This window comes from Dendropsophus ebraccatus, chromosome 1, assembly GCF_027789765.1.
Source record: "Dendropsophus ebraccatus isolate aDenEbr1 chromosome 1, aDenEbr1.pat, whole genome shotgun sequence".
NCBI classification, from domain to species: domain Eukaryota; kingdom Metazoa; phylum Chordata; class Amphibia; order Anura; family Hylidae; genus Dendropsophus; species Dendropsophus ebraccatus.
The window spans coordinates 173,164,848-173,188,551 of record NC_091454.1 but is presented as its reverse complement, the minus strand read 5'-3'; the positions used below and the strand labels follow the sequence as shown (position 1 = coordinate 173,188,551).

Below are 23,704 nucleotides of genomic sequence, written 5' to 3'. Positions count from 1 at the left end.
GAATAAGGCTTTGTTCACACAATGATGGACATTTTAACATCACTTATTAGTATAATAATAGCCATTATTTGTTGTTAAATAATGGCCATCCAATAAAAAGTGTAGAACGGTGCGTGAGCATAGCCTTAGACGTTTTAGTTACAGAACCTATTAAAGGGCTTGCACAAACAATTCTTAGATTGTTCATGTGGCCCCAGATTTCATGAGCTGTTAGTCGCTCATATCATACAGGGAGATGTGTAACTGCCCCCAGATTATGTTTTAACATTTGTGAAAGCTTTAAGATGCCTAAGATTGGCCTATATAATAGAGTCTGCTACAATCCTCCTATCCATCTGATGATTGATCACAATTACCAATTAAAATAGAGACAACTAGCTAGAATCAATCCATGGCCCTACAGGCTCCTTTACTTATACATAAATGCCTCTCAGTTTATTTCCTTAATTGGTCCCACCCTTGGTCTTGTTCTATATGTAGCTTTAGAGGTGTTATCCAGCACTACAAAAACATTTATTTTCATTTAGAGACAGCACCGCTCTTGTCTCCAGTTCAGGTGTGATTTGCAATCAAGCCCCATTCACTTCGATGGAACTAAGTTGTAAAACCTGCACCCAAATTGAAGACAAAAGTGGTGCTGTCTATAGAAGAAAGTGGCCATGTCTTTGTAGTGCTCTATAACCCCTTTAAGTATAAAATAGCTGCTTCAGAATTATCAACATGCATTATTACCATAAAGAACCAGCTGCTCCAATGATTCTAGAAAGTTTTTGCACTGCTCACGCTATGACAATGTTGTTGCCAAGATCCACCATACTTGCTTAACCCCTTCATGACCGAGATCATTGAAGTTCGGGTCAAATGAATGCAATGTTCCTCCCTGCCTCCCTAGCCATAGCATTTTTATTTTTCCACCTACAGGGCTGGTTGGGGTGTAATTTTTGTGTGCCTGCCCCATAAGTTAGTGAAAGGCGCCTAACCTGATTAACCTTACAGACTTCCTTAAACACTGCGATCGCTATGCATCGCAGCATTTTAAAGGATAAGTCCCTCCAGTGCCCTGTGTCCCTCAGTGTCCCCCTGCCATCATCCTCAGTGTCCCCCTACCATCATCCTCTCCAGCAGCCACAGCCCGCACAGCTCTGGGAGTCGGGTCATGACATCTCCATTTTATCCAGGAAGTGAAGCCTTGATGCCGTAGTAAGTGCAATGAAAAAAGCACTTTGTAAGCATTTCCCATAATAAGTGTATATTGGTGATTTGTAAAACTTATGGGGGGGCAATACAATACTTTAACCCCTTAGTGACCGCCGATACGGCTTTCTACGGCGGTCACTAATGGGCCTTATTCTGCTGCCATCAGCTTTTTACGGCGATGGCAGAGAATAAGGCTGCGGGGCCGGGACGGCCCCCACCCCATCCCCCCGGCTACCGGAGGTAGCTGAGGGGTTGGGGCAGTGTGTGAGGTCCGTCCCGGCCCCCCCCCCTTACCGACGATCGCCGCTATTAACGTTATAGCGGCGACCGTCGGTAAATGAGAGTACCGGTGCTGCCGCCGCCTTTCATCTCCCCCCGCCGTGAATCTACGGCGGGGGGAGATGAAATAAGTATCCCCCAGACCTCAGATCAGCCCCCCCTAGTGCCCCGATAACTAACCCCCCTCCCCCGGCGGCCATCATTTCCAAGATGGCCGCCGCTATCGCTGTGAACCGACTAACGTCGGTTCACAGCGATTAAAAGGTTAAAATGAATGAAAGCCCCATGCTCTCCGCCACCGGAGGTAGCGGAGAGCATGGGGCAGTCATCGGGGACCCCCCTGTGGGGTCCCGGTACAAGCGATCAGCGGTATATACTATATACCGCTGATCGCTTGTGTCATGTGCTCCCGGCACTTTTTATCCCCTGTCACCATGAATGATTGGTGACAGGGGATAAAAAGTGATGTCCCCCCACCCCCCAAGTCGCCCCCCACCCCCCCTGTCACCCCCGTCCCCCAGTCACCCCCCCCCTTCCCCATATACTCACCGGACCGACGGAGCTCCTTCCTCCTCGACGTCCTGGCTGGTTATGAAGTGCGCATGCGCTTCACAACCAGCCAACTCTGAAAATTTAAAGTGACAGAGACCAATTTGGTCTCTGTCACTGAACTATGATTACTGAGATAGAAAATATCACAGTAATCATAGTAATACAGTGAAAATTAATATGTAAAGTACAAAAAGTGACAAACATACAAAAAAATAAAACACACACTTTTTATTATAGTAATAATTGCAGTTTACTCCCAAATTACCCCTAACCCCTCCCCAGATTACCCGTAACCACCGCACGTTGCCCGTAACCACCGCACGTTGTCCGTAACCACCGCACGTTGCCCGTAACCACCGCACGTTGTCCGTAACCACCGCACGTTGCCCGTAACCACCGCACGTTGTCCGTAACCACCGCACGTTGCCCGTAACCACCGCACGTTGCCCGTAACCACTGCAAATTGCCAGTGACCCCCTCCAGATTGCCCGTAACCACCCCAAATTACATGTACCCACCCCAGATTACCTATAAGCACTTCAGCTTATCAGTAACAATCCTAGATTGTCTGTAACCCTTCCAGGTTGCACATAACCCCCCATGTTCCCCGTAATCATGCCAGATTACATGTAACCCCCCCAGATTGCACGTAACCACTGCGCGTTGCCTCTGACCACGCCACAATGCCTCTGACCACGCCACGATGCCTCTGACCACGCCACAATGCCTCTGACCACGCCACAATGCCTCTGACCACCGCACGTCGCCTCTGACCACCGCACGTCGCCTCTGACCACCGCACCTTGCCTCTGACCACCCCAAATTGCCAATGACCCCCTCCAGATTGCGGTGCCCATGTCAGATTACAGGTACCCACCCCAGATTGCCTATAAGAACTTCAGTTTATCCGTAACCACCCCACATTGCCCGTAACCACCCCACGTTGCCCGTAACCACCCCAGATTGTCAGTAAGCACTGCAGGTTGCGCGTAACCACCCCACGTTGCCCGTATCCACCTCAGATTGTCTGTAAGCACTGCAGGTTGCCCGTAACCAGCCAACGTTGCCTGTAACCACCCCAGATTGTCTGTAAGCATTGCAGGTTGCCCGTAACCACCCCACGTTGCCCGTATCCACCCCAGATTGTCTGTAAGCACTGCAGGTTGCTCGTAACCACCCCACGTTTCCCGTAACCATCCCAGATTGTCTGTAAGCACAGCAGGTTGCCCGTAACCAGCCCACGTTGCCCGTTACCAGCCCACGTTGCCTGTAACCAGCCCACGTTGCCTGTAACCAGCCCACGTTGCCTGTAACCACCCCACGTTGCCTGTAACCACCCCACGTTGCCGTAACCACAGCAGGTTGCCCGTGACCACCACACGTTGCCCATAACCACCACACATTGCCCGTAACCACCCCGCGTTGCCTGTAACCACCCCACGTTGCCTGTAACCACCCCAGGTTGCCGTAATCACAGCAGGTTGCCCGTGACCACCCCATGTTGTCCGTAACCACCCCAGATTACCTGTAACCACCTCAGGTTGCCCATAACCACCCCTGGTTGCTTGTAACCACCCCACATTACCTGTAATCTAATTTTTTTTATCTTATTTTAGTAACTGCACTATTCTAATAACCATTACTAGCTGCGGTTTTGCTCCTGTAAATCGGCGCTCCTTCCCTTCTGAGCCCTGCTGTGTGCCCATACAGTGGTTTATGCCCACATATGGGGTACCGTTGTACTCAGGAGAACCTGCGTTACAGATTTTGGGGTACGTTTTCTCTCCTGTTCCTCGTCAAATTGAGAAATTTCAAACTAAACCAACATATTATTGGAAAAATTCGAGTTTTTCATTTTTACTGGCCAATTTTGAATACTTTCCTCTAATACCTGTGGGGTAAAAATGGTCACCACACCCTAAGATGAATTCTTTGAGGGGTGCTCTTTCCAAGATGTGGTGACTTTTGGGGGGAATCTATTCTGCTGACACTACAGGGGCTCAGCAAACGCACCTGGCGCTCAGAAACTTCTTCAGAAAAATCTGCACTGAAAATGCTAATTGGCGCTCCTTCCCTTCTGAGCCCGGCTGTGTGCCCATGCAGTGGTTTATGCCCACATATGGGGTACCGTTCTACTCAGGAGAACCTGTGTTACATATATTGGGGTGACATTTCTCTCCTGTTCCTCGTGAAATTGAGAAATTTCAAACTAAAGGAACATATTATTGGAAAAATTCGAGTTTTTCATTTTTACTGTCTACTTTTGAATACTTTCCTCAAATACCTGTGGGGTCAAAATGCTCACCACACCCCAAAATAAATTCTATGAGGGGTGCACTTTCCAAAATGGAGTGACTTATGGCGAGATTTTACTCCGCTAGCACTACAGGGGCGCTGCAAACGCACCTGGCGCTCAGAAACTTCTTCAGCAAAATCTGCATTGAAAAAGCTAATTGGCGCTCCTTCCATTTTGAGCCCTCCTGTGTGCCCATGCAGTGGTTTACGCCCACATATGGGGTACCATTGTACTCAGGAGAACCTGCGTTACAAATTTTGTAGTACTTTTTTCCTCTTGTTCCTCGTGAAATTGAGAAATTTCAAACTAAAAGAACATAATATTGGAAAAATTTGAGTTTTTCATTTTTACTGTCTACTTTTGAATACTTTCCTCTAATACCTGTGGGGTCAAAATGGTCACCACACACCAAGATGAATACTTTGAGGGGTGCACTTTCCAAAATGGAGTGACTTTTGGGGGGGTTCTATTCTGCAGACATTACAGGGGCTCTGCAAACGCACCTGGCGCTCGGAAACTTCTGCAGCAAAATCTGCATTGAAAAAGCTAATTGGCGCTCCTTCCCTTCTGAGCCCTCCTGTGTGCCCATGCAGTGGTTTATGCCCACATATGGGGTACCATTGTACTCAGGAGAACCTGCGTTACAAATTTTGGGGTACTTTTTTCCTCTTGTTCCTCGTGAAATTGAGAAATTTCAAACTAAACGAACATATTATTGGAAGAATTCAAGTTTTTCATTTTTACTGTCTTCTTTTGAATACTTTCCTGTAATACCTGTGGGGTCAAAATGGTCACCACACACCAAGATGAATTCTTTGAGGGGTGTACTTTCCAAAATGGGGTGACTTATGGGGGGTTTTCTCTCTGCTGACACTACAGGGGCTCTGCAAACGCACCTGGCGCTCAGAAACTTCTTCAGCAAAATCTGCATTGGAAAAGCTAATTGGCGCTCCCTTCCTTCTGAGCCCTGCTGTGTGCCCATGCAGTGGTTTACGCCCACATATGGGGTACCGTTGTACTCAAGAGAACCTGCATTACAAATTTTGTGGTGCTTTTTGTCTCATATTCCTTTTGAAAATGAGAAACTTTAATCTAAACGTATATATTATTGGAAAATTTAAATTTTCAATTTTTTTACTGCCTAATTGTGAATACTTTCCTCCAGCCCCTGTAGGGTTAAAATGCTCATTATACCCCTAGATTAATTCTTTAAGGTGTGTAGTTTCCAAAATGGGGTCACTTATGGGGGTTTTCAGGATACCAGACTTCTAAATCCATTTAAAAAAAGAACTGGTCCCTAAAAAAATCAGTTTCACGAAAATGTGATAATTTGCTGATAAATTTCTAAGCCCCATAACACCCTAAAAAAGTAAAATATGTTTACCAAATTATGCCAGAATAAAGAAGACATATTGGTAATGTGACTTAGTAACTAATTTATGTGCTACGACTTTCTTTTTTTAGAAGCAGAGAATTTCAAAGTTCATAAAATGCAAATTTTTTAAATTTTTCATGATATTTTGATGTTTTTCACAAAAAACACACAAAGTAGTGACCAAATTTTGCCACTAACATAAAGTGCCATATGTCACGAAAAAACAATCTCAGAATCGCTAGCATACGTTAAAGCATCACTGAGCTATGAGAGCATAAAGTGAGACAGGTCAGATTTTGAAAAATTAGCCTGGTCATTAAGGCCCAAACTAGCTGCAGCACAAAGGGGTTAATAAAAACTTTCGCCGGACTTCTCCTTTGAGGGGTTAATGTCAAGCAACTGCGGGATCGCGTATATTATATGACTACTCATATGCAAAACAGGACATCGGAACCACTAGTATTACCATTATCTGGTATAAATAAATTTATTTTTATCATTATATTTTAATGTGAATTTTTCTGTTTCTAAAAGATGTAAAAAGAAATATGAGGAAACCAAACAGGAAAAATGCATGCGTAATGGTCCCTGTCATCTGTTTCACCTTCACCCCTGGTATAATGCCCCGGGAGTCACATTCACTCTTGTAATAAGATTCATAAAGATTTGCAGAATGCTGCTTTGCCTTAAACTCGGCATCATCTGCCCTAAATAACGGCAATTTAAAAACCAGAAATTAAATCAGAGTTTTATTTTGCTAGTAAAGTTTATGAACCTCTGAATATCAAATTCAATTAAATGGCTGCTCCTGTTCACGAGGACATGTTTACTATCTTTAAGTTGTAATTCTAAATGTTCAGTCTTTAGACTTTTTAGAAAAAAATCAATGTGTTGCGGTGCAAAGCACAACATAATTTCGAACACTTAGATTAAAAGAAATCACACATTAGTTACAGGAAGACGCAATCCTAGTTTAAGAATGCTGCGATCCAGCCAAATAGCCAGATATGGGGCAAATGGAGGTAATTGAAGGATCGTTCAACATTTTGCTTCTGGCCATAAGAACATTTCACCACAGCAGCCAGATGTTAAATAGTTGTGAATGAGAAAGGAAAATCCAGTTGAAGCTGTAAGCCACAGAGTTCTGCAGTTGCTAAGGGAGCTCTATTACTACTGTTAGGTGTAAATTAGGCCTAATAGGGGGAGATTAGAAACCATAAGGAAATAGGCGAGATGCATTGTAAAATGTCAATAGTCTTAAGGAAATAAATGTATATTTACTTTAAGGTTATACAACACAGTGGGGAAGATTTATCAAACACGGTGTAAAGTAAAAACTGGCTCAGTTGTCCCCAACAACCAATCAGATTCGTCTTTTCCTTTTCCAAAGAGTCTGTGAGGAATGAAAAGTGGAATTTGATTGGTTGCTAGGGACAACTGAGACAGTTTCACTTTACACCATGTTTGAGAAATCTCCCCCAGCATGTTCAAATTCTTGAATTTGTTGACCTGTATTACTGAAGCCATTCATGGACATTAGAGATAAGTGAAGCAGCCGGAGATTCATTTAGCGACCTTTGCAAATTTTCGTTCAAACTCGTTAAGATTAGTAAATTTTATTAATTTTATTTATTTATTTTTTTCTTTTTGTTTTTACGCCTTTTGTCCTATGGAAAAACTGACATGGTATATATGTTCCACAAGTCGGTACAATTAAAACGATATGCAACTTCCATAACCTTTATATTATTTGATGGCTTTTAAAAAAATAAAACCTTCTACAGCAAAAAAAGTTCACTAAAATTGCTCTATTCCCATGCTTATAGCGCTTTTATCCTTTGGTCTACGGGGGTGATTGAGGTGTAATTTTTTGCCCCATGATGTGTTATTTCTATCGGTAACTTGATTATGTATATGCGACTTCTGATCGCTTTTCATTACAATGTTTCTAGGTTTGATGCGACCAAAAATGCACAATTTTTGCACTTTGGCGGGTCTTTGCGCTTACGCCGTTTATCGTGCAAGATAAGGAAAGTGATTAATTCATAGTTCGCGCAATTACGCACGCGGCAGTACCAAACATGTTTGTTTATTTATTTATTAATTTATTTTTATTTATAAAGTGGGAAAAGGGGAGTGATTCAGACTTTTATTAGGAGAGGGGGTTTTATATTTATAAAAACACTTTTTTTCCTTTCACTTTTACAGTAATTTTAAGTCCTCCTGGGGAACTTCTAAAACAGCTACACTGATCCCTCATAGAGATCAGTGTAGCTGTATAACACAGCACCGATCCATGATCCAATCTGCTGCAGACCATTGCAATAGAATACTGAGCCAGGAGCAGCGTCTTTACGTCGCTGAGGCCCAGCCCGGTAAGACCAAGAGATCCCGCCACTAGAAACCAGGGATGGGCTGCATTTAACACTGTTAGATACAGCTGTCATGTTTGACAGCTGTATCTAAGGGTGTTAATTAGCGGGAGAGGCGATCGGTCGCTCCCACTAATAACCACGGTCCCATGCTGCAGATAGCAGTCGGGATAGCGGCAGTTCAGAGCGGGGTCACGGCGTACGGGTATGGCATATGTCCCTAAGAGGTTAAAACAGCCAAAACTATAGTAGCTACAATACTGGGACTATTACACAAGGGAAGAATTTGTCAAAGCATGTTGTTTTAAATGGAAATTAAAAATGGAAAGAAAAAATGTCCATCAGCCAGCAAATCAACCAATTTCCGCCATTCCCCTCCTTTCTGTCCCTATATCACTCTGTTAGTCTCTCCCTGCTCTGCTGTAACTGCCTGCTGCCATCCTGCTCTCTCCTCCACACACAGCCGACTGGCCGCCACTCCTACCAAACCTTCTATATATAGAGGGGGAGGGGGAGGTGCTGATATCACAGAGGGGTCTGCAGCTGATTGGACGGGCAGTGGGGATTATATTAATCCCTTTTTCCCACCCAGTGATGCTCCAGACAGCATCTTTTTTTCCATTCACGAGACTTGCTTAGACCCTTGTCTTAGTCGTCCACTCTCAGAGTGGAGAGTGGACGCACTGCAGCACGCCTTCTCCCTGCTCTATCTTCCGATCGGTACGGGTATAAGCACTTAGACCCGGACCGATCAAAACCTTTGACGTCTCTATGACATGTCAAAAGTTTTGTATAATGACAGGTACACTTTAAGGCTAGGTTCTTATTGCCATTGAAGGCTCCAGGCATGTAGAATTATTTGTCCTGTTGAGATCCGGCAAAATGATGGACACCAGTGGGAAACCCAACAGACCCCAGTCTATCAATGTCACATGCTCAACATGCAACAGAATCTGCCAGAGAGTTCACAAACACAGCCGCCTCAAACACAGATGTGAATCTAGCCTGTCATCTATATAATATTAATAAGTACTATATTTATTAGTATTTAAATACATATTTTATCACATTAGTAAACATACAGTAGGAGTGCTTCATACAGTTTAAGTTAAACATAGCCAGAAATTAAACTACACTCAAAAGTGACATAAATCACCATTCCATATCCATATCTCAGCAGGTAAGAGAAGAATCAATTTTTTCCACTTTTATTTGAACTTCGAGTGATCAACCATGAAAACAGAAAGAAAGAAAAAAAAAAAAGAACTAGAAAAGTTAATGAAATTTTGATGTGTTCTGGGATAGGTAAACAGTCTGTTTGGCGCTTTGAGATGATGAGATAATCATTGGAGCTTTGATCACTTATTCAGGTGACAAAACTGGAAAACTTCATGAGCGGAAATTAAAAATAGAGAAATTTAGTATTGTACATCCACTGGAATGTAAAAGAAGCAGCGGAGAAGATTCCAATTCCCTCAATGACCAAAGGGGAAGGTTTCTCACATGAAATTAATATATGTGGAAAACAGCTTTTAAGTTTTATTGTTTAATATGCAGTGTACTCTGATGTATGGGAAAAAGCATTATCAAAGCCCCTCAGCCCTATATACAGAGAGTGCTCATAAAAGAAATGTAATTATATAGAACCTGCCAATAAGTGAGGATCTGAAATATGAACAGCACAGGCAAGCTAAATAATTGTTCTACTAAGGAGAAAATTCAGACATCAACTTACATGTAGTGCAAATGTGGATTCTTAGAAAACGCCCGTGGCTGTATGCTTCTCAGTCCAGAGTTCATGATTGTTCTGAAAGACACATGCATTATGTTATTATGGTACACATATTTAACTTAGTAAGGTTAAGGCTGGGTTCACACAGAAGACAAGAAAAAACCTCCATCAAGTACATATAAAATGGAGAGGTTTTTTTTGTTCATTAAAGTCTATAAAAAAGCAGTCGTCACACCACACATTGTATTAAAAAAAAAAAAATACAGCTACATTTTATAGACTTTAATAGGAGACATTATTAGATTTAAAAAGTCTACTTTTTATACCTATAACTCTTACAGCTGTTTCTCTCTTTTTTCCCTTCATTTTACAGTGTGTGAACCCTGCCCAAATCTCTAAATGCAGTTTAGGGATTTATTCAGAACCACAAAAGGTGTGTTAAATAATATTGGGAATCTACAAACAGTCGTAGAAATCCATCCAGATTAATGCACTTAGTGAACTGCGTCCAACACAGCCAGGTGCTAGTCCAAACCGTACAGAAGTAGGACACGTACTCATCTCATCAGAAAATTATGTTGTATTCTTACAAGAATACACTCTCCATTGTGTGAGCTGTCAGTGTTGTGCGGCCGCTAGTCAATGAATAGTGGCCGCAGAAAACTGACATGTCATGAAAACCTCATGAATATTTTACCCAAGTGCAAGGACGAAGGAGATCCGACATAAGTGCGATGTTTCAGGGTCCTTTACTTTCTCAGCACTTCAGAATGGGGTGGACCCGAAGCATTGCGCCTCCATAGACGACCAGATTTGAATGAGCGCGGGGTGAAGACCGGATCTTGTTTCGTCCTTGTACTTGGGGGAAATATTTACAAAGTCTCTGTGTTTTTGTAAATCGATCTAACTTTTGCAAGGATACAAGATAATTTGCTAATAAGTTGAATATGTGTCTTATTTCTGTACTGTTTGAGAAATATAGGGAATCTGTCAGCTGTAACTCACATTCAAACTGCTGACACTGTTACACTTTCCATGTTTGCTCTGTAAATTCCGGACGGCATGGACGGTGAATCCCTGTACTGGAGTGTTTCCCCCAGGGAGAATGACGCATTAATATCATGCAGGAAGCAGGGAAACTGAATGATTGTGCCGCTGTAATGGGAAATCTGCACAGCTCTGTCATTACAGAGGGGCGACGCTCAGTTTCCCAGCTTCCGGCATGATATTAATACATGATGCCATTCAGGGAAACACTCCAGTACAGAGCTTCACGGAGTGAACATGGAATGTGTGATTCGAGTCTTGGATAACTGTTAGGTGTAGGAAACACTTGATTTCATATATCCAGCTGTGAGTCAAAAATGCTTTTACAAGCTCCTGAATAGCTACAAGCTGTAAGGCTGCATACACACGTTCCGTGTTCTGCACGGAACATTAACGTGGAATACATATAACGGACTTCCCCCCACCCGGGCAGCATCCGTGATAAGATGCTGAGAGCGGGGGAACTGAATTCATATGCACCGCACTGTAATGAATCAGCCGTACGGTGCTGTCATTACAGCGCGGTGCATATCTGTACAGTTCCCCCGCTCCCAGCATCTTATCACAGATGCTGCCCGGGCGGGGGGAAGTCCGTTACATGCATTATATGTCCGTATTCTGTGCAGAACACGGAACGTGTTAATGCGGCCTTACACCATCCTACTTAGAAAGTTCCAGGTGTCTCCTTGACCTAACAGCTGTCTAACAGTGTCAGCAGTTTGGAACATGAGTTACAGCTGACAGAGTATTTCCTTAGAGCAGTTAAAACATATAAACAAGACTATAGTGATAATTATAACAAAACGTAAACGTTTCTTTGATTTTATTTCACCAACATGCCTAAAAGCTGCCTAAGATACAAGAAATATGTTATATTGTTACCCAATACCAAACCATAAAGCAATAAAGTGCCTAAATAATACTGCCATCCAGTGCTCCAGAGCAGAAATAGAACATTTAAGTTCAGTTTAATTTTTAGTTCAAACTCTCCCTACATACAGGCACACACCCTTTCTTATCATGGCTTAACATAACTTTAAATATTTGCTACTAGATGACTAGCTGATCAAATAAAAAAACTAAATAAATGCAACATGTGTCTATGTGTGGCCACCCAGTGGCTGTGATGTGAACTGCAGCCTGTTTCAATAGTTTTGAATTTGTTAGGAGAAACTGCAATCCCTGACTAAAATCAAGGGGAGGTGAGGGGAGCACATGTGTATGTGTTTTACTATATACATGTGTGTGTGCAGTGTATATGCCTATAAACTGTATGCGCATGTTTGGGAACTCACTACATGATACAGAATGTCAGCCAATAACAGTTAAATGTCTCTCATTGGTTCAATTGTATATATATATATATATATATATATATATATATATATATATATCAGATTTGTTGTTGATCTACCCACAGCAATTCCAGAACACAATCTGCATGGTAATTCTATACAATGCTTGTATGGATTTTGATACGGACTGTGGAGACCACAGAAGTCTCTGACAGAAGAGGATGACCCAGCAACTACTGTTGTTTTTCTATGTCATAGGAGATAAATTAAACACTATCCTTTGGTGCCATAATTCTGTGCTCCAAAGAAGCGAGAGCTGCAAACAAGAGCTGTAATTATAGACACTTTCCGAGTATAATCCATACAATTCCTAGGATATCTCTTGCACTTTGTAGCTTTGCTTTGAAGAAGCAACATGTTGATTTTTGCCGTCAGCATCTTTGGCCTGTTTCTGCAAGGCCTTCTGTGGTGTGCGCGCTGTAAGCCGCCACACGTAATATTTCCTGCCATAAGCCATTGTAAACACGATTTGTGCTCCGGCTCAGTTATGGGAAATGATACACTCTTGGCTCTGGAATACTCTCGGTTTGCCTAAAGTTGCAATCAACACTGATTGGGGCATTTGATCTTTTTGTTAATGATTTTCTATTTTTCACTTGTAACTACATTTTTCTCTACATTGGAGGTGAGAAAGAAAATTTTTCCTCCGCTGCCTGGCTGTATATGGCAGAGTTATCATAACTAAATCATTTTACTTGGAACATTGACAGAGTATCACTGCATGATGTTCCTCATCTGTAATAAATCACATGCATTCCATTGGGAGACGCTGGATACACTTCCCTCTCTATATTGAACAAGATTTTCTCAGAATTTATATATAAGAGGCATATATATATATATATATATATATTTTTATTTTTATTTTTTTTATTTTTTTTATATTTTACCTTTTATATATAGATTATGATATATAATTCTTCGTGGCATAGATTGAACAAGGTGCTGGAAGCATTCCTCAGAGATTTTGGTCCATATTGACATGATGGCATCACACAGTTGCCGCAGATTTGTCGGCTGCACATCCATGATGCGAATCTCCCGTTCCACCACATCCCAAAGATGCTCTATTGGATTGAGATCTGGTGGCTGTGGAGGCCATTTGAGTACAGTGAACTCATTGTCATGTTCAAGAAACCAGTCTGAGATGATTCTAGCTTTATGACATGGCGCATTATCCTGCTGAAAGTAGCCATCAGATGTTGGGTACGTTGTGGTCATAAAGGGATGGACATGGTCCATCTGCCTCAAAGTTGGACGTACTGTGCGTTTAGAGATGCTCTTCTGCCTACCTTGGTTGTAACGGTTGGCTATTTGAGTCACTGTTGCCTTTCTATCAGCTCGAACCAGTCTGCCCATTCTCCTCTGACCTTTTGGCATCAACAAGGCATTTCCGCCCACAGAACTGCTGCTCACTGGATGTTTTTTCTTTTTCGGACCATTCTCTGTAAACCCTAGAAATGGTTGTGCGTGAAAATCCCAGTAGATCAGCAGTTTCTGAAATACTCAGACCAGCCCTTCTGGCACCAACAACCATGCCACGTTCAAAGGCACTCAAATCACCTTTCTTCCCCATACTGATGCTCAGTTTGAACTGCCGGAGATTGTCTTGACCATGTCTACATGCCTAAATGCACTGAGTTGCCGCCATGTGATTGGCTGATTAGAAATCAAGTAGTAGCATGCAGTTGGACAGGTGTACCTAATAAAGTGGCTGGTGAGTGTATGTATATATATATATATATATATATATATATATACACTCACCGGCCACTTTTTTAGGTACACCATGCTAGTAACAGGTTGGACCCCCTTTTGCCTTTAGAACTGCCTCAATTCTTGGTGGCATAGATACAACAAGGTGCTGGAAGCTTCCTCAGAGATTTTGGTCCATATTGACATGATGGCATCACACAGTTGCCGCAGATTTGTCGGCTGCACATCCATGATGCGAATCTCCCGTTCCACCACATCCCAAAGATGCTCTATTGGATTGAGATCTGGTGACTGTGGAGGCCATTTGAGTACAGTGAACTCCTTGTCATGTTCAAGAAACCAGTCTGAGATGATTCTAGCTTTATGACATGGCGCATTATCCTGCTGAAAGTAGCCATCAGATGTTGGGTACATTGTGGTCATAAAGGGATGGACATGGTCAGCAACAATACTCAGGTAGGCTGTGGCGTTGCAACGATGCTCAATTGGTACCAAGGGGCCCAAAGAGTGCCAAGAAAATATTCCCCACACCATGACACCACCACCACCAGCCTGAACCGTTGATACAAGGCAGGATGGATCCATGCTTTCATGTTGTTGACGCCAAATTCTGACCCTACCATCCGAATGTCGCAGCAGATATCGAGACTCATCAGACCAGGCAACGTTTTTCCAATCTTCTACTGTCCAATTTCGATGAGCTTGTGCAAATTTTAGCCTCAGTTTCCTGTTCTTAGCTGAAAGGAGTGGCACCCGGTGTGGTCTTCTGCTGCTGTAGCCCATCTGCCTCAAAGTTGGAGGTACTGTGCGTTCAGAGATGCTCTTCTGCCTACCTTGGTTGTAACGGTTGGCTATTTGAGTCACTGTTGCCTTTCTATCAGCTCGAACCAGTCTGCCCATTCTCCTCTGACCTCTGGCATCAACAAGGCATTTCCGCCCACAGAACTGCCGCTCACTGGATGTTTTTTCTTTTTCGGACCATTCTCTGTAAACCCTAGAGATATTTGTGCGTGAAAATCCCAGTAGATCAGCAGTTTCTGAAATACTCAGACCAGCCCTTCTGGCACCAACAACCATGCCACGTTCAAAGGCACTCAAATCACCTTTCTTTCCCCATACTGATGCTCGGTTTGAACTGCAGGAGATTGTCTTGACCATGTTTACATACCTAAATGCACCGAGTTGCCGCCATGTGATTGGCTGATTAGAAATTAAGTGGTAACGTGCAGTTGGACAGGTGTACCTAATAAAGTGGCCGGTGAGTGTATATATTTATATCCCCGCAAATAAATTATATAAAAATTTGTGCAGCCCTAATCCTACTTGCACAAAATGTAGTTGGATACAAGTAGCAGTAGCAGTGGCAGTTCGATACACAGTGGCAGTAAAATCTCTCCCATGTCCTAGACTGCCTGTTAGATTCATGGATCTACATTTTTTCTATCCACTGATAAAAAGCAGATATTTTGAAGAAAAAAAAAAAAATTTCAACTTTAAGCTGTTCAGCATTAAACACAGTTAACCTTCAGTAGTTGCTCCTCTAAGTGGCATATTGATCTATTCCCCATTATAAAAGGTCATGGAATAGCTGTCTTTGTCTAATCTTTTTAATCTCTTATGTCACTTAAAAGCAGTAAGTCACTAGGCCTGGACTATATAACCCAATGACCCCACCTCCTGGGCTCCCAAGAAGTAAGTGGCTCCATTTTGTACCTGCGCTGGATACTGCATATGATGAGCTGACATATGATTTTATCTGTATGAAGAGGTAAAACTGATCTGTCAATCAACAAGTAGGACGGGTGTTTTTTTCTGCAGCTCATAAATGTGCCTGACTATGCTCCCCAAAGGATCTGCAGCAGACTTCCTCACATTGGATAAAGATTGTGGATTTACAGAGTCAGATTACAATCATTTTTTTTTTGTACATTGTTGGACCATACACTATGTTTAACGCAAAACCAATGATATCCACTGCATTTTGTACCATATCATTTTCTGCTGTCCCATAAGTGTCTACAATCTATATTGTCTGCCATACACTGCACACACACAGAAATCATCAGCAGCATGGAGGGCATTAGAGAGCACTAGTGAATAGTCTAATCTGTGGCTAAAGCCCTTTGGGAGAGATTTTATATTTACTGTTAGTTTGTAGTCTCTTTGAAGTCTCTCTCTGCTAGTTAAATGGGCATTGTCATTACCGTTAAATAATATCAAATCGGCCGAGCAGGTGATATACTAGAATTTACTTCATTTTTTTTGTTTGTTTTCCATATGAAATGCTATAAATCAGGCCACTATGTGTCTCACTTAACACGAAAGTCATTTAGTCTTTATTAACAGAAAAAAAAAAAAAAAGAGACCAAATACAGGAAGTGATGTCAATTGTCCCTCTGTTACATGGCCCTCTGCTCTGCACCCACTGGCCCAGAGAAGAGGAATGCTGATTGGCCAGCAGCTTTACATGGCCCTATACATACCCTTATGCACTGCTGCGGCTGCTTTTTATTCTTTACATAGACCTTTATGGGCCGCATTTTTCTCCCTATCACTATTGACTATTGATTGATATAAAATGTGTTGAATCCATAGTGACCATTTAATTCGTAAATAACCTAATTCACAGATGGCTACTTAATAATTACTCTATTACTCTCGCTAATAAAGTCCATCACTGTTAATTTTCCAGCTTAAAATTACAAGCACATGATTTGATATTAAAATAAAATAAAACGTTTTGACCTTTTATAGCTGACAGGACATTGACATCCTGACTACTAAGTGGCAATTTAAAAGAACTTTTTTTTTTTTTGAATTAGACAAATTTAGTTTCAGGAGCTAATATATTCCAACCTTGTCATTCATATATGGCCAGCTGTACAAGTAAAGAAGCTCGGATACCAGTTGCTGGTGAGAACGTAGGCTTAAACATAAATTTGTCAGCATCAGAATGGATCCCATTAGTCACATCAATAGGGCATCAAAGCAATCAATTGTAAAAGCAGAGCTCTTTCATTTGGTTTTAATAGCATGAACATTTGATTTCATGCTGGACAAAGATTCAGAAGAGGCATCCATTACTTCTGAAAGTCGCCCTCCTCACACGGCTAGAATTCCCAACTACTCCTTTTTGTTTATAGCCTTCTCAAGGGTCAGTTCCATTGCTATTGATTCTGCTTCTCACAAGTTCAAGAACCAATGACTATAAATAATATATGAGTATTGCAGTCTCTATGATTAATACATAAACACGTTTTATTCGCTCGTTGATTGGTTTAAGGTAAATAATCTCACGATTTGCAATGTTTATATGTCCATTAGAAAGAAAGGTGGAGGCTATATGATCTGAATATGTGCCCTGTCTGCCAATTAATGAAGCCCCCTCTGGATCCAAAAAACAACAGAGGAGGAAAATGATATGACCGCATTGGAACCTTGTTTATTCATGCTGAGATGAAGCATGGTAATTAGAAGCCACGGTTAATTCATTTGCATGTTAACTATAGCATGTGTTCAGAAATTAATGGAAACGCTTTTTTACCTTTAACCCCCAAATTGCTTAGACTAATCAATTGCCTGACTAATGAAAGGGTGGAGAATAACCTTTCTACCATTCTAATACTAGGGCCACATAAAGCAGAAATGTGCTGCAGATTTTTGTGCAAAGAAAAATCTGCAGCATTTCTGCAACAAAATCCACAGTGGGAAATCAACATAAAAACAAATGGATTTCAGTGATGATTGGCCACTATGAAATTTAAAGTGGATTGAAGCGCTAAAAAAAATTTATCTGCTATCCCCATTCTTGAAATCACTGGAGGTTTCAGTGGTCGGACCCAAGCAATCAGACAGTTATCCTCTATCCTGTGCATTTTCCTGACACAATGGCGCTTTTCATGTACATTACAAGAATATGTATGGAAGCAGAAAATAATAATTAAAAAAAAAAAATTAAAATCAATGCTAGGTATGCAGTTGAAGTGGTGTTTGGATGGAACCCAGGGTATTACAATACTAAAGTCTGGTGTAATAGAAACAACAGGTACTAGATTACTACTAGATGACTATTGCAGTAATGCAGATATACACATGTCATACTTACAGGCTTTGGATTCCAGTGTAAAGTTCCATGTCCACTACATTCAAAATCTGTAAATCCCTCCAGTTTTCTATGTGTCTGGAATAAAAAGAAACATTGCTGTCAGTCATCACCACAACATGACTATGACACTGCACAATATTATTTGATAGGTTAGTGGTAAAACATACAACTTATCGGCTGTTATATGTCCCAAAGGAAGTTGAATTAGTTTTTTTTCCAGTCCAACGTGGTACTCTATGTTGCTACTCTTGTCCATGTCAGAAACTAGAAATAAACGAATTTACAGTACGAATAAAGTGAAGTGCTCCGTTAGCTCGGCAGTCAGCTTATCAGCCGGCTTCCTTTGATCTCTGAGCCACTCCACTCTTGGTTCCTGGAAAAGCTGGATCCAGTCCTGGGAAATTTCATCTCTATCAGGAACTTTCCAGAGCAGGAGAAAATCCCCATAGAAAACCTCCCCTGCTCTGGACAGTTCCTGAAATGGACAGAGGTGGCAGCAGAGAGCACTGTGTCAGACTGGAAATTATACATCACTAAAGTCAATTTTAGGATTGTTTTAAGTGCCGGAGAACTTCTTTAAGGAAAGCAACCCAAGGATCAGACTAAATAGGTTAATAATAAGAAGACTGCACATAGATAGCCTTTAAAGGGAACTCATTTTTACTTTCATGCTGCCTGGACCATGAGTTATTATAGTGGTTCCCAGTAGCCTCTCCTTGCCCCACCAGCCATGATAGATATTTCCCTGTTTTGGTATAATGAGAGATCAGTAGAACTCTCCCTATATTAAAATAGGAAAAGATCCATCCGCTAAGGCTGTCGGGGGGGGGGGGGGGGGGGGATAGTAGAAGTAGCTTAGGACCCCAGCGATGCTATTCAGGCAGTAGGAAAGTAATGATAGGTTCCCTTTAATTATGTACCACAATTGAATAGGAGACATTTACAGTCCATTATAATAACCACTAAATCCTTGTGCCTTTCTTGATAAGATCACCTTACACCAGTCGCTGCCGGGTGAATGTAGAACATATGTGTTTGCATGGCATTGTTGGGAATACAAAGTGATTCTGTGTGATCTACTTGTTTTACATCTAAATATTCATCACACAATGAAACATAATGCAAGAGACCTGATTATACTGTATTTTACGCACATATAAACAGATACATTTCCAGGGTGTTTGTCCTTGTCTCATCACCCACCCATCTGCATGAACATCTTCCCATAACCAAACAATTCCTTATGTGCTGACATCCCAGTCTGCTGCCTAGCTGGAGGGTTAAGCTGTTCCTCGCACATGTTGATGAGCTTCTCGCGAACAAGCTCTGATGTTTTTAACATCTAGTCATTTTTTTTCATGCTACCACCTACGCAATAACTGCCTCTCTTATGTAAATATAGGTATTACAGAGCATGCTAGTATTTCAGATTGGTTTCACTTCTACTGCACGTCTTTGTGCATTGTCTGGGCTACAAGGCGTAGACCACATGGTGTTCAGTAATTAGATTTGCCTTGTTCAAGAACATTTCCCCTTAAGCTGAAAAATGACCTGTTAATATATAGAAGGCTTTTCATTTTCTTCTGCTATAAAGTTGCTAAAATTGCTGCTTAGAAATGTCGGTGCCAGTATGTGCAATAGCTGTTAAATATAGTCAGCTGGCCACCATTACATCTCCTCTTGGCATGGTCACCATCCTTTTGGTGCAACATTACACTCTGGGACCCCAGTAAAAAAAAATGATATATCTGGGCATCTTCTACTACTATGTGCTATGGGTATTTCTGGTATCTTCTGATGGACTGTAGTTAAGAGGCTCTTGGATTTCTCAATATCCAGAGCCAGGTGCAATTGCTTACTCTAATTCTACAGCTATGGCCTGCTTGTGGGATCTATAAGGTTATATTCACCCAGTGTTTGTGTCATACGATTTAAAGGGGGTAATCCCATATGGAGATTTGTCTACTCGCTACAGAATATGCCATAAATGTCCTATAGTAATAGATGGTAGGGCTGCACAACAGGTGTGCTATTAAGGTGGGTGCTTTCAGGAGATGCTGTAGGCTCCGTAACACAATTATAAGTCAGAGACACTGCAACTAATGTTTATTTAGAAGCACAAGCCGGAAAACAGAAAATGGTTTCCTTGTGCAACATATGTACACAACATTATGTTTAGGGTGGCCAGGCACAAGTTCAAATGAGGATTGCAATGTGATCAATATATGATGGCATGATGTGTGGGAACAATGCCCAGTCATCGGTCCAATTCACATGAGTTCCAACACTCATAATAATCTATCTACTCACAAGGTAATGAGTATGGGATGGGTATGACCATGAACCTCTCATTCCTACCCATCCTATACCGACTACCTTGTGAGTACATGGACTTGTGTATTTAGTATATCCTTTATGGGTGCAAACAATTTTTATTTTTTTTATTTTTTTTGCAAATGACTGGCCATGTCCATGTGACTAGGCATTGTTCCCATTGTACCTAGTGTTGCACATTGTGCCGTCATATATTCATCACATTCTCTCCTTATTTCGCAGAGACGCTGAAGAATGCCTAGGCTAGGCCAAAATGTTCACAAATCACAATTCTCATTTAACCTTGTACTTGACCACCCTAAACTTCAGGTTTGATACATATAATAAACAAGAAAACCAGCTTATGTTTGCCAGCTTGTACTCATAAATGAGTGTGCCACAGACTTCATTTATAATAAATGTGCTGTAGATGTGGGCTCCTCACTGCTTTGCAGCACCCAGAGGTGATAGATTAATAGGAGTTGCAAAAAATCCATCGCACCGTGAGCTGAGTAGTTTTTGTAATGTTGCATATACCAGAATATTTCCAATAGATCCATACACTTTTTGCCCTTGTCAAGTATAAAGTGCAAAAATAAAGGCTCCCTCAGTAGACAATAACTAGAATCTTCAATATTTTGAATGAGTGGATATTCTGATAATGGTTGTCCAATATTCTTGTATTCTATATTCTTACAGTAACCCCGACCTACAGATCAGGGACTATATAATCTTATTGCACAAGGTCGGATTGTTGGATCGGTTTACAACCGGCTGCCTTGGTCCAATAAAGGTGATGCTTAAAACAAAAAGAAATGAGCTACCCATGACCTAGATATCTATATTCTATGCAGCCCATGTCCTTAGTTTTAGAGATGTGCATGTACAACAGTAGCCATTCTGGGATGAAATTATGATGTTCGGCGCATACATTAATTATAGAATATGACAGAAAATCTCTAAGAAGGATGTGATAAATTACAGTGTGCTGCAAATCTATAAATCTGCTGAAAGATGCAATGACAAAATAGCTACATCGAAACCCAGTTTTTATATTGCAAACAGCCCATCCACTGAAGTGTTAAAGATTCGGGTGCACGCCTTTTGCTTTTTTCCTCTACATTGCCATGTAAAAGCCATGTTCACTTAATGAATATATTATATATTAACTCCATCATCTCCTTATACATGAAGCCAGCCATTTGCTGTGGGTAGCAGCATACCATATGATTACCAATAGGGTAGGGATGTAAAGCCTGATATAAAATAGATAAAAGATGTGGATATAAATTACTTTCCGTCAATGACTGTACATACACATTCTAACCAATGGATGATTGACAGCTCAAATTGAAGCCTGCGACTGGTCTCAAAAAATCCCTTTCACTTACCTGAAAAAATCCCCAATAAAAATAAATCCTTTGGTTGTTATCCTATGCCTAGTTGGTATATTTAACATCTACTCACTTATATCTGCTTATTTCTACTTTGATTTCCTAAAGAATATGCCATCATTACAGATGTATAGGGATTGTGAGCCTGACTAGCTAATCTGCCCAGGTTTGTGGGGAAGGAGGGAGGGCGGTCATGTATGACTGACTAAGTGGCAGAGACATAACTTGAAGCTTCTGTATTCCAATACAAATTCATAGCAGGGTCTCTCACCTAAGATACTAGTGTCTTTAATGTAGCGGAGCAGCCTATGGGCCCCCTGAGATGTAAGGGTCTGAATTTATCTGCAACCTTTAAAGCCCATCTAGCTAACATCCCTGGTATCTAGGCAGATTTGACATTTAGAGTTTAGAAAAATGACATACTTTGTGGCCACTATAACGGAAGCTTCATTTATTGGCACTATGGGGGAGATCTCTCAAATTGGTGTAAAGTAGAATTTTCTCAGTTGCCCCTAGCAACCAATCAGATTCCACCTTTCATTCCTCACAGATTCTTTGAAAAATGAAAGGTGGAATCTGATTGGTTGCTAGGGGCAACTAAGACAATTATACTTGATTTTCAGAAAACGGCTGTTGTTTATACACACAGTATACACTATGGCCGTTGTTAAACTGCGGCTGTGCAAAATAATGAACATTTCTATTTCCTATGGCCACAGTTCGGCTAACAGACGCCTTACATATAGCTGTGCTGGCTGCCGGCTGTACTGTAAATTGTGTGTAATGCTTATTTGGATTGCGGCCACACCCAAAGGTGCCCACAATCCAAATAGAAATAAAGTAATGTTCATCTGGCCGATACTGCAGTTTCGGCCTGGTGAACATGCAGGACAGTGTCCGTTGTTTGACACCACTAAAAATGGTCATGTCAAACAAAGGCTGCTGTCAATACAGTGTGTGAACATACCCTAAAACAGTTGTCCCACCATTAGAAATTATTCCCTATCCACAGGATAAGGGATAATTGTCTGATCGTGAGAATCCAACCTCTGGGAACCCCAAATATTTTAAGCATAGGGAACCAAGTCTCCTATCAGAGATGAGAGATGGCCACATGTGCATACCACTGCTCCATACATTCTCTAAGGCAGATTCTGGAGATAGCTCTCTTATTGAGAATAAATGGAGTGGTACATCTTTATTCCGATGGAAAACTTTGATTTCCGTTCTTGAAATCACAGGGAATCCCAGATTGTCCCACTAGGAACACTTACCCCCATCCACAAGAACTGGGGTTCTGAGTCTCCCACTAAAATGAATTGGTAGTTGCGAATGGATAGGTTAAGCAGTAGTGGGCACACCTAGTATGATGCTGAAATAACCAAATGGATGCTGTTTAACAGAAGTATTGTCACCTGGATGCATTGGATGTAGACAATAACTAGAAATATAATGCTATTTGGAGGTACCATATGGTGGCACACATAGTGGCAGATAGCCCCAACGCCTTCGTATAAACTCCACATACATGGCTCCAGTACATGTACATGGGGCCTAAAACTACATTCATTCTCTGCTAACATACCTCACCTTCTGCTAGAGCCTGTTCCTATAGGGAATTGCAACACTGGACATTAGTGTAGGGATTTAGACTTCATTGCTATTTTATTGCTTGTTTTTCTAATGTTTATTTGCAGTAAATTCACAGCCTTCAATGTATCCAGCATCAAGAACATAAAATACAATCCACTGACTAGCTAGGAAAATCAGGGCATCATTAATTCTTTTATATAGTAAACAAGAGAGTCTTTATCCTCAGATAGTGCTACATTATTTCAGAAGGTAAAATCATTAGAAAAGCCATGTTTAGCTTCCTAGTAGAGCTGACATTATTCTTTAGAGACTGTTCATTGATGTTGGGGGTCATAATTGTTCTTGCGCCGGCCTTAAGAGTTTTGGGAATTTGCCAAT

General features: G+C 41.4%; 1 protein-coding gene across 6 annotated transcripts in view; it reads right to left on the bottom strand.

Moving 5' to 3' along the window:
• The window catches only part of NTRK3 (neurotrophic receptor tyrosine kinase 3), a 480,773-nt gene that overhangs the window by 304,885 nt on the left and 152,184 nt on the right, over positions 1-23,704 (bottom strand). For all 6 annotated transcript variants that reach the window (XM_069984884.1, XM_069984865.1, XM_069984863.1 and 3 more), the window contains 2 exons: positions 18,027-18,101; positions 9,807-9,878 (listed from right to left, as the gene is read on the bottom strand). In XM_069984884.1, coding sequence (XP_069840985.1) covers positions 9,807-9,878; positions 18,027-18,101 — 147 coding nt within the window. The remainder of the gene's footprint in view (positions 1-9,806; positions 9,879-18,026; positions 18,102-23,704) is intronic.